At 43.5% G+C, this 14889-nt stretch overlaps 1 protein-coding gene across 3 annotated transcripts in view; it reads left to right on the top strand.

Moving 5' to 3' along the window:
- FRMD3 (FERM domain containing 3) overlaps nucleotides 1-14889 on the top strand; it is a 379109-nt gene that overhangs the window by 56468 nt on the left and 307752 nt on the right. The window contains exon 1 of one of the 3 annotated variants that reach the window (XM_061200527.1): nucleotides 4732-4834. The exons of 1 other annotated variant lie outside the window; for it this stretch is intronic. Coding sequence is in view for 1 of the 2 variants with exons in the window: in XM_061200525.1 (XP_061056508.1) it covers nucleotides 5180-5326 (147 nt within the window). In the remaining variant the exon portion in view is untranslated. Of the gene's footprint in view, nucleotides 1-4731; nucleotides 4835-5016; nucleotides 5327-14889 lie in introns of those variants that run through there. One more of the 3 variants, XM_061200525.1, reaches the window with a different exon arrangement.

The raw sequence follows: 14889 nt of genomic DNA, 5'->3' as shown, positions 1-14889 counted from the left end.
ATAGTTTTTGTCTCATCTGGGTTGATACCTAGGAGCACAATTGCTGGATTGTATGGTAAGCTTATGTTTAGCTTTGCAAGAAACTACCAAATTGTATTCCAAAGTGGCTGTACCATTTTAGATTCCCACCAGCAATGAATGGGAGTTCCTGCTGCTCCGTATCCTTGTCAGCATTTGGTGTTGTCAGTGTTTTGGATTTTAGCTATCTAATAGGTATGTAGTAGTATCTCAATATAGTTAATATTGCAATTATCTAATGAAGTATGATGTTGAGAATCTTTTCATATGTCTATTTACCTTCTGTATATCTTCTTTAGTGAAGTGTCTGTTAAGATCTTTTGCCTATTTTTAAATTGGATTATTTGTTATTTTGAGTTTTAAGAGTTGTTGTACATTTTGGATACAAGTCCTTTGTCTGATATGTGTTTTGCAAATATTTTCTTTCAGTTTGTAGTTTATCTTATTCTCTTAACAGTGTCTTGTGCAGAGCAGAAGTTTTTAATTTTAATCAAGTCCAACTTACATGCTTTTGGTGTTGTATCTAAAAGTCATCACCGAACTCAAAGTTAGCTGGATTTTCTCCTACATTATCTTCTAGAAGTTTTATAGTTTTACATTTTACATTTAGCTGTATGACCCATTTTGAGTTAATTTTTATGAGTAGTATCTAGATTATTTTTTTTGCATATGGATATCAGGTTGTCCCAGCACATGAAAAGGATAGTAAAAACAAAACAAAACAAAAAAACCAACAACTATTATTTTTCCATTGGATTGACTCTGCTTTTTTGTCAGAGATCAGTTTACTCTATTTGTGTGGGTCTATTTCTGGGCTCTCTATTCTGTTCTATTAATTTATTTGTCTATTCTTTTACCAGTACCACACTGTCCTGATCACTGTAGCTTTATACTGTTTTTTTTTTTTTATACTGTTTTAAGGTCAGGTGGTGTCAGTCCTCCATCTTTGTTTATCTTCAGTATTGTGTTGGCTGTTTTGGGTTTTGTGCCTTGCCAAATAAACTTTAGCACAAATTTGTCAATATCTACAAAATAACTTTCTGGGATTTGATTTGAATCGCATTGCATAGATCAGGTTGAGAAGAACTGACACCTTAACAATGTTGAGTCTTCCCACTCACAGACATGGAGTATCTCTCCATTTAATTCTTTGATTCCTTTCATCAAAGTTTTTATATAGAATGTGTATATATTTTGTTAGATTTATACCTAAGTATTTCTTTTTCAATCATCAATTTTAATGGCTGTAAAAATGCTTAAAAATCTTTTAAAACCCAATGCACAATATTTACAACCATCAAGCTTTTGGGGCCAGGCCACCTGTTTTCCATTTGTGGCTCATCAAAGTGCTATGACCCATGGGTTGGGAATTTTTTGGTAAGGAGTAGCAGCTACTACCACTGAGCATGAGCCATCTCTCCCACTGCTACTTCTTTATTAGGAACTGGACCTTGCCAGTTCTTCTCTGCTGTGGCCAATGTTCTCACTCCTCAGGTGGATCCATTTTTCCTTTACTCAAATATCTCTGGTTGTCTGTAGGGACAGGTTCAGAGATTTTTGGAGGGGAGTTTTAGTCAGGCTTTTGTTTATCAGACCTAGAAATTTTATCTGTTCTACAGATCAAATAGGACCTTAGTTGGATGTCTAGTGATCAGCAAATTCCTGTGGGTCACATCACTCTGAAGTCATTTGGGTCCCACTGCTCATGACTGTCTACGTGCCCTCCTGGGCACCGAAGGTTAAGTACCACTATTTGTCCTCTGCTAATCCAGGCTCCGATCATCTCCATTTAAATCAGGGAGCTCCTTTTAACTGCAGAGGTTTTCAGAGCACCCCTGGTCACAGAGAACAACCACTGTGGTACTTTTCAATGATGGCCGTGCTTCCTTCAGCAATGATTCTCCCAAAGCTGTGGTGGAGGCCCCCTCAGGACTCATGGTTACAAGAGAGGTGAACTGGCTACATATGAGCATCCACTTCAGTATTTCCTTCTCCTTGATTCTTTGGATTTTTTCCCTGTACAAATATTGGGGGATTTCTTCCTTCTCATTTTCATTTAGCTCAGTCCAAAAGTCAGTCAATTTATTTAGATGGTACATTGAAACCAGAGTCACTGAAAAGTGCACTCAAATCAACAACTTTAGGTTTATTTACACACATACTTTTCAAGTTAAATTAGCAAAACCTTGTAATTCTTTCTCTTCCTGGGGTTGACTTTGTAACTGGTTTTCCATGGGTGCCTGGATCTGATTCAAGTATTAAGAGTGAGAGTAGTCAGAGGTGGTGGGCAAGAGGTGGCAAGGAGATTGTCTTCCCTCTCCAGGGTAACTGCCTCAAGTGAGGTCGGAATAGGGTCTTCAAACAATGCAGGAACAGCCTTTTTAGATAAGGGAAGAGGCTTTGCTTCTGCTGTCAAGAGGGACTTGGGGGCTTGAGTTACTAGGAATTAACCAAATCCTCCTTTATGGTCCCATTTCTATTCCCAGATTCCCAATCTTTCATGATGATAATTATCTCTCACACATGCAATCTGGTGAGGCTGATAATTCAGTTGACTTTGTAATTTGGCAACTTGTAGAAAAAATTTTGAGTTTGCTTTTTAGCCTTGTGGTTCAATTAATAAAAAATTCTTTTAGCTCTGTCATAGAATACAGCTTTTTTAAAAAGTTGTGAGCTGAGAATTTAGGACTCAGTGTGTCATTGCTTTTCTTTAAGTGGCCCAGTTTTAAGCTCACCTCTTGAGCTCATTCTTTGAATTCCTCTTGCTCTTCATGTTATTTCATGACCATGGCCACTCGGTTTCCCAAAGCCTTGTCTTCAATGGGTACTTCACTCCAGGTGACCATATGTGGTAATTTCCCCAGCTGTTTTTCATGTATTCCAAGGACTTCCCAAGCCCACATTATACTTGTTGAATCTCAGCCTTCCAAACCAGACCAGATAGCCAATCTCAGATTCTTCTCATTTCCTCAGAATGCTGTTGCTTGCAATCCCACTTTGGGTGACCTCTTTCCTACTGTCCTTATTCGACTTCCCTGAAATTTGAGATAACCGTTTTGGGGTATTGAGCTTGACTCTTTTGGAGCTGAAAGCTTGCTACAGTAAGAAGAGACAAGTATGTAGCCTTAAAAGAAAAGCTTGGGTTGTCTTGCATGGTGACTTTTCTTTGATCTCTAGGCTTTCTTATCTGCTCTTTGGGTTGGGAGAGATGATTCAACCCCAGTTGTAGTTTTCATACTGGAGTGGAACAGTCTCAACACCGCCATCTCATACGCATATGGAGCTTTATAGAGTACAGACCTGTCCTCCACTGGCCTTGTCTCATCCCAGCTTCTCAGCCACCTGTGAGATGAGCAGAACAAACATAGATGTGCTTGCCTTTGAAGCTGAGAAAAGAAATGAAGAGGCTTTCCCAGGATTCTCAGGGTCGGCCAGTAGCTAGGCCAAGAGTGAAATCCACATCTTCCCAGACTCTCCACACTGAACTCCCTGTCAGGTTCTGCCCTAACATGCCTCAGCCTGGGGCAAGAATACACATGGAGGCCCACATACTATTATCTAAATATTCACAAGCAATAATCAAGCTATCAACTGTTAAATAAAATATACTGTATCCTCCTATCTTGACATTTGGAGTTTCCAGAAGCAAATGCTGAGACTGAATTTGGCGTATTGGGTATTTATTAGTGATCAACACAGGGAGGAAGGCAGGCAGAGGGAGGAAATTGACTGCAGTGCAGACCCCAGGCAAGCCTCAGCCAGTCCCACGGGGGTGTCCTAGAGCACTGATGGCCCATCAAAGTGTATCCAGTTTAGGTGAAATGACTGGGCCATCCCTCCCCACCCCAAGTACAGGGCATACCTTTGGATGAGGAGGCTCTGTGCAGCTGCAGCAAGAGCCGACAATGGGGCCATGAGCCCTTCCTCTAACAAATACTCCTTAATAACGACCTGTTCAGCCCAGGAAAGGGCAGCAGGGTGAGAGACCCTCCTTCTCTTCCCACTTCTGGATGTCCTGGCCTCCACATCCAAAGTCCACCTGCCTCCACAGCCGCCCTTGGGCCTATGGGCACACCACACAGGGGCTTGAGACACCTGGGAAAGACAGAGGGGCAGGAGACGCCTATCCCCAACATCCTGGAGGCAGAATCCCAGGGTTCCCAGTACCCAGAGATTGGCCTAAAACCGGACGGGCATACCTCCATTCTTGGACAATGCGGGAGCAGAAGGAAGTCCCTTAAGGGTCCCCCTTAGGGCAGGATAAGGACCCTCTTGCTCGGGTCTAAGGCACTGCTACCAGAGATGGAAGTGAAATGTTGGGAGACAAAAAAGAGAAATTGCTTAAGGAAGGTTCTGAATTTCTTAGAGAAGGAGATCGACTCTCAGTTAATATTAAATAAAATAAAGGCTTACAAAAATCCCCATGAGTACCAGGGATTGTGACTGTTAGCCTTATTGCCGTTGTAGCGGGGCAAGGGCCTCATGTCACTCTCGGGGTTCGCCCTTGGTCCAGTAATCCTCTCCCGCGGGGGAATCCTCCTTGCGGGTGTAGGTCAGGATCGCCCTCCACCCCCCGCCCGCCGCCAGGTCCCTGGGGCCAAGCAGAGCAGGGCGCTGTCGGGCGCCTGGGGGAGCCGGGGCAGGGACGTGCGCGACCAGGAGCCAGAGTGATCGCGGCCGGAGAGGGAGGAGGCTGCCGGGCCCAGCCTGACGCAGAGGCGGCGGCGGCGGCGGAGCAGGCCACTGCCGGGGCGCCCCGGCCACCAGCGTTAGCCCTCTCTCCGCCTTCTCCTGCCGCGGCTCCTCGCGAGTGGGAGTGAGTACGTCGCGCGCCAGCCGGGGGTCGCGGGCTCGGGGCATCCTCTGCAAGCGAGCCCGGGCGGAGGGAGGCGCAGGAGCGCGCGCGAGGGGCGGAGGCGGGGAAAGGAGCGGGCGAGGCGGAGGCGAGGGAGCGGAGGGAGGGGAGCGAGGAGAGGGAGGGGCCCGCCTGCCGCGCCCCGGCCGCTAGGCGTGTGTGGCCGCAGGCGCCCGTCGCCGCTGCTGTCCCGGGGCTGAGCCGCGCCCGGGTTTCCAGGACGGTGCGTGAGCGAGTGTGTGTGTCCGCGCGGGCGAGCGCCGCGCCCGCCCGGAGCCTCTCGCTCGCTTCCACGGGCCGCGGTGCATGTTCGCCTCCTGCCACTGTGTGCCGAGAGGCAGGAGGACCATGAAAATGATCCACTTTCGGAGCTCCAGCATCAAATCGCTCAGCCAGGAGATGAAATGCACCATTCGGCTGCTGGACGACTCGGAGATCTCCTGCCACATCCAGGTGCTGGGGCAAGGGAGTGGACTACACGCCGGGCGCAGGACCGGGGGGCCTCTGCGGGTGGGCGTGCGCCGGCAGGGGCGAGGAACCCAGTCGGGGGCCTGCTAGAAAGCCACATTTCTCTTCCTCCGCCCCCTGAGACTGGGAGCCCTACCCAGGGATGGGGGCACTGTCCCCCGCAGGCACCAGGCGCACGTTTTGCGTTCCCGGGGCCCCTTCCTCTGGCTTATACGCTGCGCTCAAGTCTCGCTGCGCCTAGGCTGGGGGCGCAGGGCAGCTGCCTCCTGGGGCACTCTAACCCCTCTGTTGCCTACCCCGTCGGGATATATGAGTTCTGAGAGCCGAGAGGGGTACCTGCATGTCGCCCACTTTTTCCTTCCTCCCTTCCTCCACGTGGAGAAGGCATGCACCAGCCTGGGTTCACTCATTTCTTTCTCCGGCGCCCGGGCTCCGAAGGTGCCCTCAGTCCCAGGGACCTGCTCGCTCTCCCTGCCTCCCCTCTACCGGTGGCCTTTACTTCTCAGCGTGGAGCGGCGGCGAAGTTTCCCGGGAGTGAAGAGAGGCCAGGCAGCCCCGGGCTCCAGCCTTAAGGGATGGGGCGCGCGCTGCGCGGACTGGAGCTACCTCGAAAGGAATCGTGTGAAATCTGAGTGTTTCAGAGAAAAGAAAAGGGCTGTGAGGCCGGCAGGGAGGGAACCCTGCAGGACCTGGGTTCCGGGAAAAAGCGCCCTTTGGGATATTGGTGGACATTTGCTCTCGTCCAAGTTGGAGAAGGCCACATTTGTTTGGGCGAAGGCAGCTTTGCTGGCAACCCCGTCCTCGGGTAGTTAAGTGCCTTTGGGCTTGCAGTAGATCTAGTGTGAGCTGCAGCGGGGTGTGTGTGTGTGTGTGTTCTTTCAGTGCATGTATATGTAGGCAGGTATGTGTCCTGTCCCAAGACCCACTTGGGGCACACAACCTGGAAAGGTCATGTCAGGGTTCAGCACTATTATCTTCCGACTTTTAAATCTATTTACTTATTTATCTCTGTAATTTCCTCTTCTCACATACCTGAGTCTTGAAGCTCCAGTACGGAGTGAGCTGTTTTAAAAATACTGGGCACCCTACCCCCGTTCTGGTGAGGGATGAATGGGAGCAGCGTCTCCCAGGGGCAAGAATCTGCCTCTGGGCTGTGTTAACCAAGAATGAATGAATGAACGAATGAATGGTCTTCCCCCCCCTTTTTTTCTTTTCTTGTGGGAGTTTGTGACATAGGGACTGTGACAACTAATTTGTGAGCTGACAACTGGATAAGTTTCAGGGCAGGAATGTGGTGCCCCATGACCTCCCAGGAAAGTAGGCTCCCACTGACTTTTGTGGAGGATCTTGAATTTCATTCTGGGCTAGGCATTGCTGCTAAACTTAATAATAAAAGGATTAGCAGGATAGGCAGTTTTTCTGCTGCCACAGGGTTGCACAGAAACATTTGGCATGTACTGTCTTGTGATTCAGAGAGAGTAGTTTGTGCATTTTGCTTTAAGTCCTAAAGTGGGTATACAAGAACTTTAACCCATGTTGAATATGTAGATAATGAACGGACCAGTGGCAGAGAGTGGGGCTGTTGAGTTCTCCTGGGCTCTCTCAGCCCTCTCTCTGCCCTGTCCTTTCCCACTTGGAGTTGACACCACTGTTTTTTTTCCCTTTGGGGGAGGAAGTCTTCCTTAGAATAGATAAATAGTCCCCAAAGGACATGTATGCATTGCCTGGTGTTCTGGGAAACAATAAATTGTAACCAGTCTAATAGCAATTTGGAATGTTAGAGTTTGTATGGCCCAACTGATGCCAAAGAGATTAAAATGCTATGTTCCAAAATGTTGATTTTGGCATTGCTTAAGAAAATCAAGTGTTTTATTTGGAGGCACATCTGCCCCCAAATGGTGATTATCATTTAACCAATGAAAATGAATTAAAAGATTTTATTTTGATAATTTTGGACCTTATACCTTCCTAGAATATTTCAACCTGGGAATTGATGTTACACTTCTGAGCATAAGGTCACAAAAAAATTTCCATTTGTTTAGGGTGAGGACAAAATGATTTTTTTTTAAAAAGAAGCTTTTGGAGTCACCAGTACATGCCCTGGGGAATCCACCTGTCTTTCCTTTCTTGCTTGCCTTTTTCCTCCATTTTAGGGAATCACAAAGTTAAAAGAGAGTGTAGATTGTTACACAGATCTTCCCTCTATAACCCACACAAAATGTGAGTTATGGATTTTTTTTTTTTTTGCAAAACAATAGCTTTTAAATATTCTTTTCCAAACTATATAATTTGAGTGGTTATTGACCAAAAAAACCCTTTCAAACAAACAATGTAATGGCTCAGTGTCAGCAGCCTGATAGCCAGTTCCAGTAGGAGATGCCAAGAGTCACTTGCTGTGGCTCTTCATAGGATCTAGGATGCTGTCCCATTATGTCATTTGCATGTGAATGTTTAGGTAGAGTGGAAGAGGAATTCCAACCAGATAGGGAGCAAAAGGAGAGTCTAGGGCACCAGACAGAGGCCTGGGGAGGGGAAGGAGTTGCTAAGTGTTCCCTATTGGGCTTTTCCAACTGAGCCAACCCTTGAAGTCTGGGGACTGTGGAAGGACATGGCTTAGCTCTCATCTCTTTCATTCAGTCTTGCTGTTTCAAGTAGAGCAGAGTCCTAGCCATCTTCCCCATTCCATCCACGTTTTCAGACGCTGGCAGTGTATTCACAGCTCCTTCTAATGAGCTTGCCATTTTTAATACTGACTTTTATTGAGTAAAATATAGACTTTTTACATTATTTCTTTGTTAGCAAATCCTGGTAAACATGGTTGCTATTATTGGAGTTGCCTGGAAATTTGTATTTGTATTTGAATAGAAATCCTGGCACTGTGCCTAGTACACAGTAGGCACTTAGTAATTATTTATAGATGTAGATTGAATAATTTCTGTCTGGGCTGTTAAATTCATGAGGTTAGGAACTTTTGTTGTGGTGGTTGTTCAAGGAGTCCTCAGTACCTAGAGCAGAACCTGGCATATAGTTGTGTTCAGTAAACACTTGTTGAATGAATGAATGCTACCGGCCCAGTATTTAATGTAGCTCATTACCTGTCAGCATGAGGGTAGCATGACAGCATTGGACTGGGAATCAGGAGATACATGATTTAGTTATGTTACCAACCAGTCGTGTGACACTGAGTGAGTCATTTGACATTTGGAATCAATGTTTCTTGTTTTGTAAAATAAGGGAGTTGGGTTAGAATGGATGGCTCCAGTTTAAAAAGTCTGTAGTTTAACTATTACCTAGACCAATTACCTTTGAGTAAAACATTGCTGTTGACAGAGTGGTTGTATACACATTATCTCATGTGATTTTCATTCCTATCCTGTTATCTCCATTTTATTGATATTATTGTGTTCTTGAGTGTTGTCTTAATGTTATAGGTGTAGAAAATGAGGTTCAGAGATATTAGGCAACTTGAGTCACCTGGCAAGTAAGTAGATTAGAAGCCATGTCATTTGACTCAGAATCCAGAGCCCTTTCTTCTCTGCAGCTGCCTCCTGAGGCTTGAGAATTAGGATGCTTTAGGCTGCAAATAAGACGGTAGCCAAGTTGAAGTGGCTTAAATAATAAGGACGCTTATTATCTTACCTAATGAGAAGTCCAGAGGTAGGGTAGCTTCAGAGTTGTTCAGCAGCTGTGCGTGGACCTAGGTACTTTCCATCTTTCCACTCTGCCACCTCAACACGTCACCTTTGTCATTTATAGTCCTGGTTATAAGGTGGCTGTAGTAGTTCTGAATGTCAGTCAAGTACTAACACATCCACCGTATAAGAGGTGGTGTTTCTTCCTGCATTTCTTTTTATCATGGGGGAACACCATTCCTGGAGGCCCCCATCAGTCTTCCCTTCAGATCCTATTGGCCAGGATTAGATCCTATACCCAGGACTTAGCTGCAAAAGAGTCTAGAAACGTGTACATTTGGTATCTGCACCCTTCACTCCCTATAACGGAAGGTGGGCTTTGACATCACGGAAGCAATGGAGAGGTGTGTGTACGTGTGCATGTGCCAGTGTGTGTGTAGTAGGGGGCTGGGGAACTGCTGTTGGCTAAGCAAGCAGTAGTGTCTTTCAGAATAGGTCAAACTGAGTTACAATTATTGTTACAATAAAACTGTCAGGAAAGTTTAATAAGATGTTAAGTAAGCCCAGGCTTATTTTAGGCAATCTTTGTATGATCAAATTCCACAACAAGAAAAATTATCGGATAGTCCTTTGTAGTTGGTGTTGTTAAATCAGTTCAGTCCTTACTGAGCAGGTGGGTTCTGGGCAGCTACAAGCCATCTTGTATAGAGCAGGCACCTCTGCTCTTGTTGAAGTGGCAGTATGGCAAAGTGATTGAGAGCTTATGTTCCCGAGTGCTACTTGCCTGGGTTTGAACCCTGGCTCTACCATTAACTAGCCAGGTGATTTGGGCAAGTCACTTTGCCTCTTTAGGTCTCAGTTTCCTCATCTGTAAAATGGGGATAATAATGGCCCAACCTCATGGGCTTGTTGTTAATGATTAAATGTGGGATATATGCCGAGCGCTTAGTACCTAGTCCATTGTAAGAGCTGAAAAAATATTGATGGTTTTCTTACTATTATGTGAAGGTATATTGAATTTAATCCTAAGTAGTGGGAAGGCTTTAGCTTGGAATCTGATGTCTTTAAGACCAAACTCCATTACTTTTTGATTGTGCAAGACCTTAAGCGAGTCACTGGGCCTCCTGTTTTTTAATCTGTGAAATGGGCATAATAATTCCTCAATTGCCAATCTCCATTGGGTTGTTGAGGTGATGTCTATAAAAGCATGTTGCAAATGTTAAAACATCACCCAAATGTAGAATACTATTCTAATTAATTCAGTTGGAAAAAAAAGAGAGAGTAGTTTACTGCATCCTGTTTTTCTTATCTTCTGGAACAGGAATTGGATGGTCACATGCAAACATACATATGTGCTAAATATCAGGCCCCATGATGATCCTGCTGGTGAAATTCAAGCTAGGTGCAGCTGACAGCCACACCTTTTCTGCTAGTAAGGACAATCCAACACTTTTCTCTATCAAACTCATTGAGAATGCCATTCAGAGTGCAGTGAAGATCAGACACAAAAGGAATAGGAGAGACAGTTTGTTAAATACTGTGGTCTAGCTCTGACGTGTTTAGGCCTAGATTACATGGGCCAGCTCTTTGTATTAAGTATATTCTGACAAAAAAAGTAATGTTATTTCAATGGTCTGCTAAGATCCTATCTCTTGATGTCCTCAAAGCAAAGGCAAAGTGTATTGACTGTGGGGAGAATGCAGTACTGTTAGCTCTACATCATTTGGACAGTATATCAGCTGGGTGCTTTTAACTAACAAATTCTAATTCAAACTGGCTTTAGCACTAAGGATGTTTACTGGATCACATATCCAGAAGTGCTGATTTAAGTAAGGACCTAATTCAAGGACTATCCTGCCTTTTTGTGAGGCTTTATCCTCAGACTGATAGTGAAATGGTTATAGCAGTTCCAGTTCTCACATTTTCATTGGACACCCTCCAGAAGAAGAGAAAAACCACTTCCCACTCAGCCTTCCAAGCAAAAGTCCTGCAATCATTCTGATCAGACCTCCTGGGTCGCATGCCCACCCTGAACACAGTGAGTGTCATCAATAGAAGGGAACGTGCTGATTAGCTTAAGGCGACCAGAGCCTGACCCTGGGACTCAAGAGTGGAATCAGCTTCCTTCCTGGTGGTGGTCTGCATGGGGGAGAGGTCAATGCCTAGAAATCAGGGCTCTCCTCCGAAGGGGGAGGGGGGAGGGGGGAGGGCTGCTAGGAAGTTAACCATACTAGATTCTTTGTCTGTCTGGGTCAGTGATTCTCAAAGTGTGTTCTGGGGACCCCCGGGAGTCCCTGAGATCCTTGCAGGGGGTCTATGAGGTTCAAACTATTTTCAAAATAATAGTTGTTTGCCCCTTCTGGGTAAAAGAGTTTTATCAAGGTATAATTTACATACCATAAAATTCACCCATTTAAAGTGTACAATTTTAAGATCTTCACAGAGTTGTGCAACCATTACCACAAGCAATTTTGGAACATTTTCATCATCCCCAAAAGAAACCCTATGCTCTTTAGTAGTCACACTCCCCTTTCCCCCTAAACCTCCTAGCCCTAGGTAACCACTAATCTAATTTCTGTCTCTAGAGATTTGTCTATTGTGGCCATTTGATAAAAATGAAATCATACAATGATCTTTTGTGTCTGGCTTCTTTCAGTTAACATAATGTTTGCAAGGTTCATCCATGTTGTAGCATGTGTCAGTATTTCTTCACTTTTAATTGCTGAATAATATTCTATTGAATGGATAGATCACAGTTTATCAATTTATCCGTTGATGAAAATTTGGGTTGTTTCCACTTTTTGGCTATTATGAAGAACGTTGCAGTGCATATTCCTGTAAAATTCGCCATTTCTTTTCGGTATACACCTGGGAGTGAAATTACTGTGTCATATGTTTAGTAACTCTGTTTAATCTTTTGAATTGAACAGTTTGCCAAAGTGTTCTCCCAAGCAGCTGCACCATTTTACATTTCCACCAGCAGTGTATAAGGGTTTCAGTTTCTCCACAGTCTTGCCAACACTTGTTATTATCTATTTGATTATAGCTATCTTAGTGGATGTGAAGTGATATCTTATTGTGGTTTTGATTTGCATTTCCTTGTTGCTAATGATGTTGAGCATCATTTCATGTGCTAATTGGCCATTTGTATATCTTCTTTGGAGAACTGTCTGTTTGGATCCTTTGCCCATTTAAAAGTTGAATTGTCTCTTTATTATTGAGTTCTAATAATTCTTTATATATTCTGGATACAGACCCCTCATTTAATAAATGATTTAAAGATTTTTTTTTTCCCATTCTTAGGGTTGTCTTTTTACTCTGATGGTGTCAACATTTTAAAAATTTTGATGAAGTCCAATTTATCTATTTTTTCTTGTGTTGTTTCTGATTTTTGTGTCATAGCTAACTAACTATTGCCTAAACCAAGGTCATGAGATTTATACCTGTGTTTCCTTTGAACAGTTTTATAGTTTTAGCTCTTACATTTAGGTCTTTGATTCATTATTTTATTGATATGTGATCACATACCATAAAATTTCACCATTTTAAAGTGTAAAATTCAGTAGATTTAGTATATTCACAAAGTTGTATGACCATCACCACTAATTCCAGAACATTTTCATCATCCCCCAAATAAAACTGTACCCACTAATTGTCCCCATCTGGGACTTCCCTGGTGGTCCAGTGGCTAAGACTGTGCACTCCCAGTGCAGGGGCCCCAGGTTCCATCCCTGGTCAGGGAACTAGATCCCACATGCGCAACTAAGAGTTCGCAAGCCGCAACTAAAAAAAAAGATCCCACATGCCACAACTAAAGATCCTGCGTGCTGCTACTGAAGATCCTGCATTTTGCAATGAAGATCCCGCCTGCTGCAACTAAGACCCAGCGCAGCCAAATAAATAAATAAATATTAAAAAAAAAATAGTCCCCATCTGATCCATTTTGAATTAATTTTTGTATATGGTGTGAGTTAGGGGTTGAACTTGGTTCTTTTGCATGTGGATATCCAGTTGTCCCAGCACCATTTGTTGAAAAAACTATTTTTGTATTTGTCACCCTTGTTGAGATGTTGATTTGCCTTTTCTACTCTCATTCTCTCATAAGTATACAGCAGAGTTTTCCAGAGGCTGTATGATATGTGATATCGCAACACATTGACTATGGAAGCAGATGTGAGAATCCAGCTGTCTTCTGTTGAGCCAGACAGTAAAGATATTTACAAAAATGTAAAAAGCACTACTTTTCTCACTAAATTAGTCTTTATTTTGTAAGATAAAGTTATTTTTCATAAAAGTATGCTATTTATGTTAATGTGCAATGGGTTTATTATTTTTTTAAATGAATCAATGATTGAATATTTAAAAAAATTATCAGCAAATATTGAGATATACAACCCAAATAAACAAAAGTTCTGTAGATCATCAATGGTGTAAGGGAGTTTTCAGGCCAAAAAGCTCAAGAATTGCTGGTTTTGGTGACTATCAATTTACTGAACTTCCTGAAAAATTTTTCAAAAACCCTAAGTAAAACAAAATAGAACTCCCATGCATCTTGGGCTTCCAAGATTGCAAGTTACAAGTACTTGAAATGATGTCAATTAAATAAAAAACCCAGTTGTACATGGAAAATGTGTATATGTATATTTGGAATTCTTAGTATTAACGATATACCTGTGTGTGTGCATGTGTGCATGCGTGTGTGTGCGCATGTGTGTGCGTATGTGTGTGTGTGCGCACATTGCAATATTAAGAGTAGAAGATCAAGGGCAGGCTCTGCTGTCGTAAGCATTTCCCAATTGCACTTGCTCTCCAGCTGAATCTTGATTTTTTTCAACTCTAATAATTAGATAAAGCCTTGTCTTACTTTGAGACCCCTCTTTTGATTATGGAAAATGTACAGCAACAGTGCATTAACATGTAAACTGCTTGAATCAGGCCCATCAGTCACTGAATTCTTAAGTTGTTACTTCTTTTTCTGAGTAGGCATTTTGGGAACTCTTAAAAACGTGGGATAGGGAGAGTGGGAGGGAGACGCAAGAGGGAGGAGATATGGGGATATATGTATATGTATAGCTGATTCACTTTGTTATAAAGCAGAAACTAACACACCATTGTAAAGCAATTATACTGCAATAAAGATGTTAAAAAACAAAACATGGCAGGAAGAGAAATACCGGAATTTGTCCCACGGAGAATCTAGTATGAGATTCACATGCGTGAGTGATAGGCATTCAATAGCTAGCAGGGTTCTCTCTCAGTTCCCACTTTGTGTGGGGAAGGATTCAAGTTGCTCCTCCTATGAAATAGCAGAGAGCCAAATGTGGAGTCCAGAGATGGGGAAAAATGGGATTATGATCAGGAGCCATTAGGGCAGGTTTTGCAACTGAGGTTTGAACTTAATTCAGGCTAAAAGGAGTTGGCGTTCAGCTCTTGGGAGGGATGTATAAATGCTTTTCATTCTCTGACATTCATGTGGATCTTCTGTTCTGTTGTTAAAATGCACATTCTGATTCAGAAGGTCCTGAGGAGTGCCCTGAAATTCTGCATTTCTAATAGGCTTCCAGATAATGCTGATGCTGCTGTTCTGTGAACCACACTTGGAATAGCAAGGCGTTAGTGAAATTTATCTGTTTCATAATAACATTCTTAATTTCCTTGAGTGTGGGGCTTTTTGGCCCTTGTCTCCCTTGATAACACCTCACCTGGCACATTTCCCTCAGTAGAGGTTCAGTGAATGAGTGAGTGAATGAATAAAGAAATCCATCCAGGTGTATCTATCACTGATAGACTGAAGTGCTGATTAGATATTGATGCTGCGGATGAAACGATTGCTTTTGACTCCCTGCCCCAGCCAAATCAAGAGATTGTTTTTCAAACAGGATTTCCTGTGATGGCCAATCTGATGAAGGGTTGGAC

This window comes from Eubalaena glacialis, chromosome 9 (genome assembly GCF_028564815.1).
Source record: "Eubalaena glacialis isolate mEubGla1 chromosome 9, mEubGla1.1.hap2.+ XY, whole genome shotgun sequence".
NCBI classification, from domain to species: Eukaryota; Metazoa; Chordata; class Mammalia; order Artiodactyla; family Balaenidae; genus Eubalaena; species Eubalaena glacialis.
The sequence above is the reverse complement of the archived record's forward strand: the minus strand, read 5'-3'. Positions and strand labels throughout refer to the sequence as shown.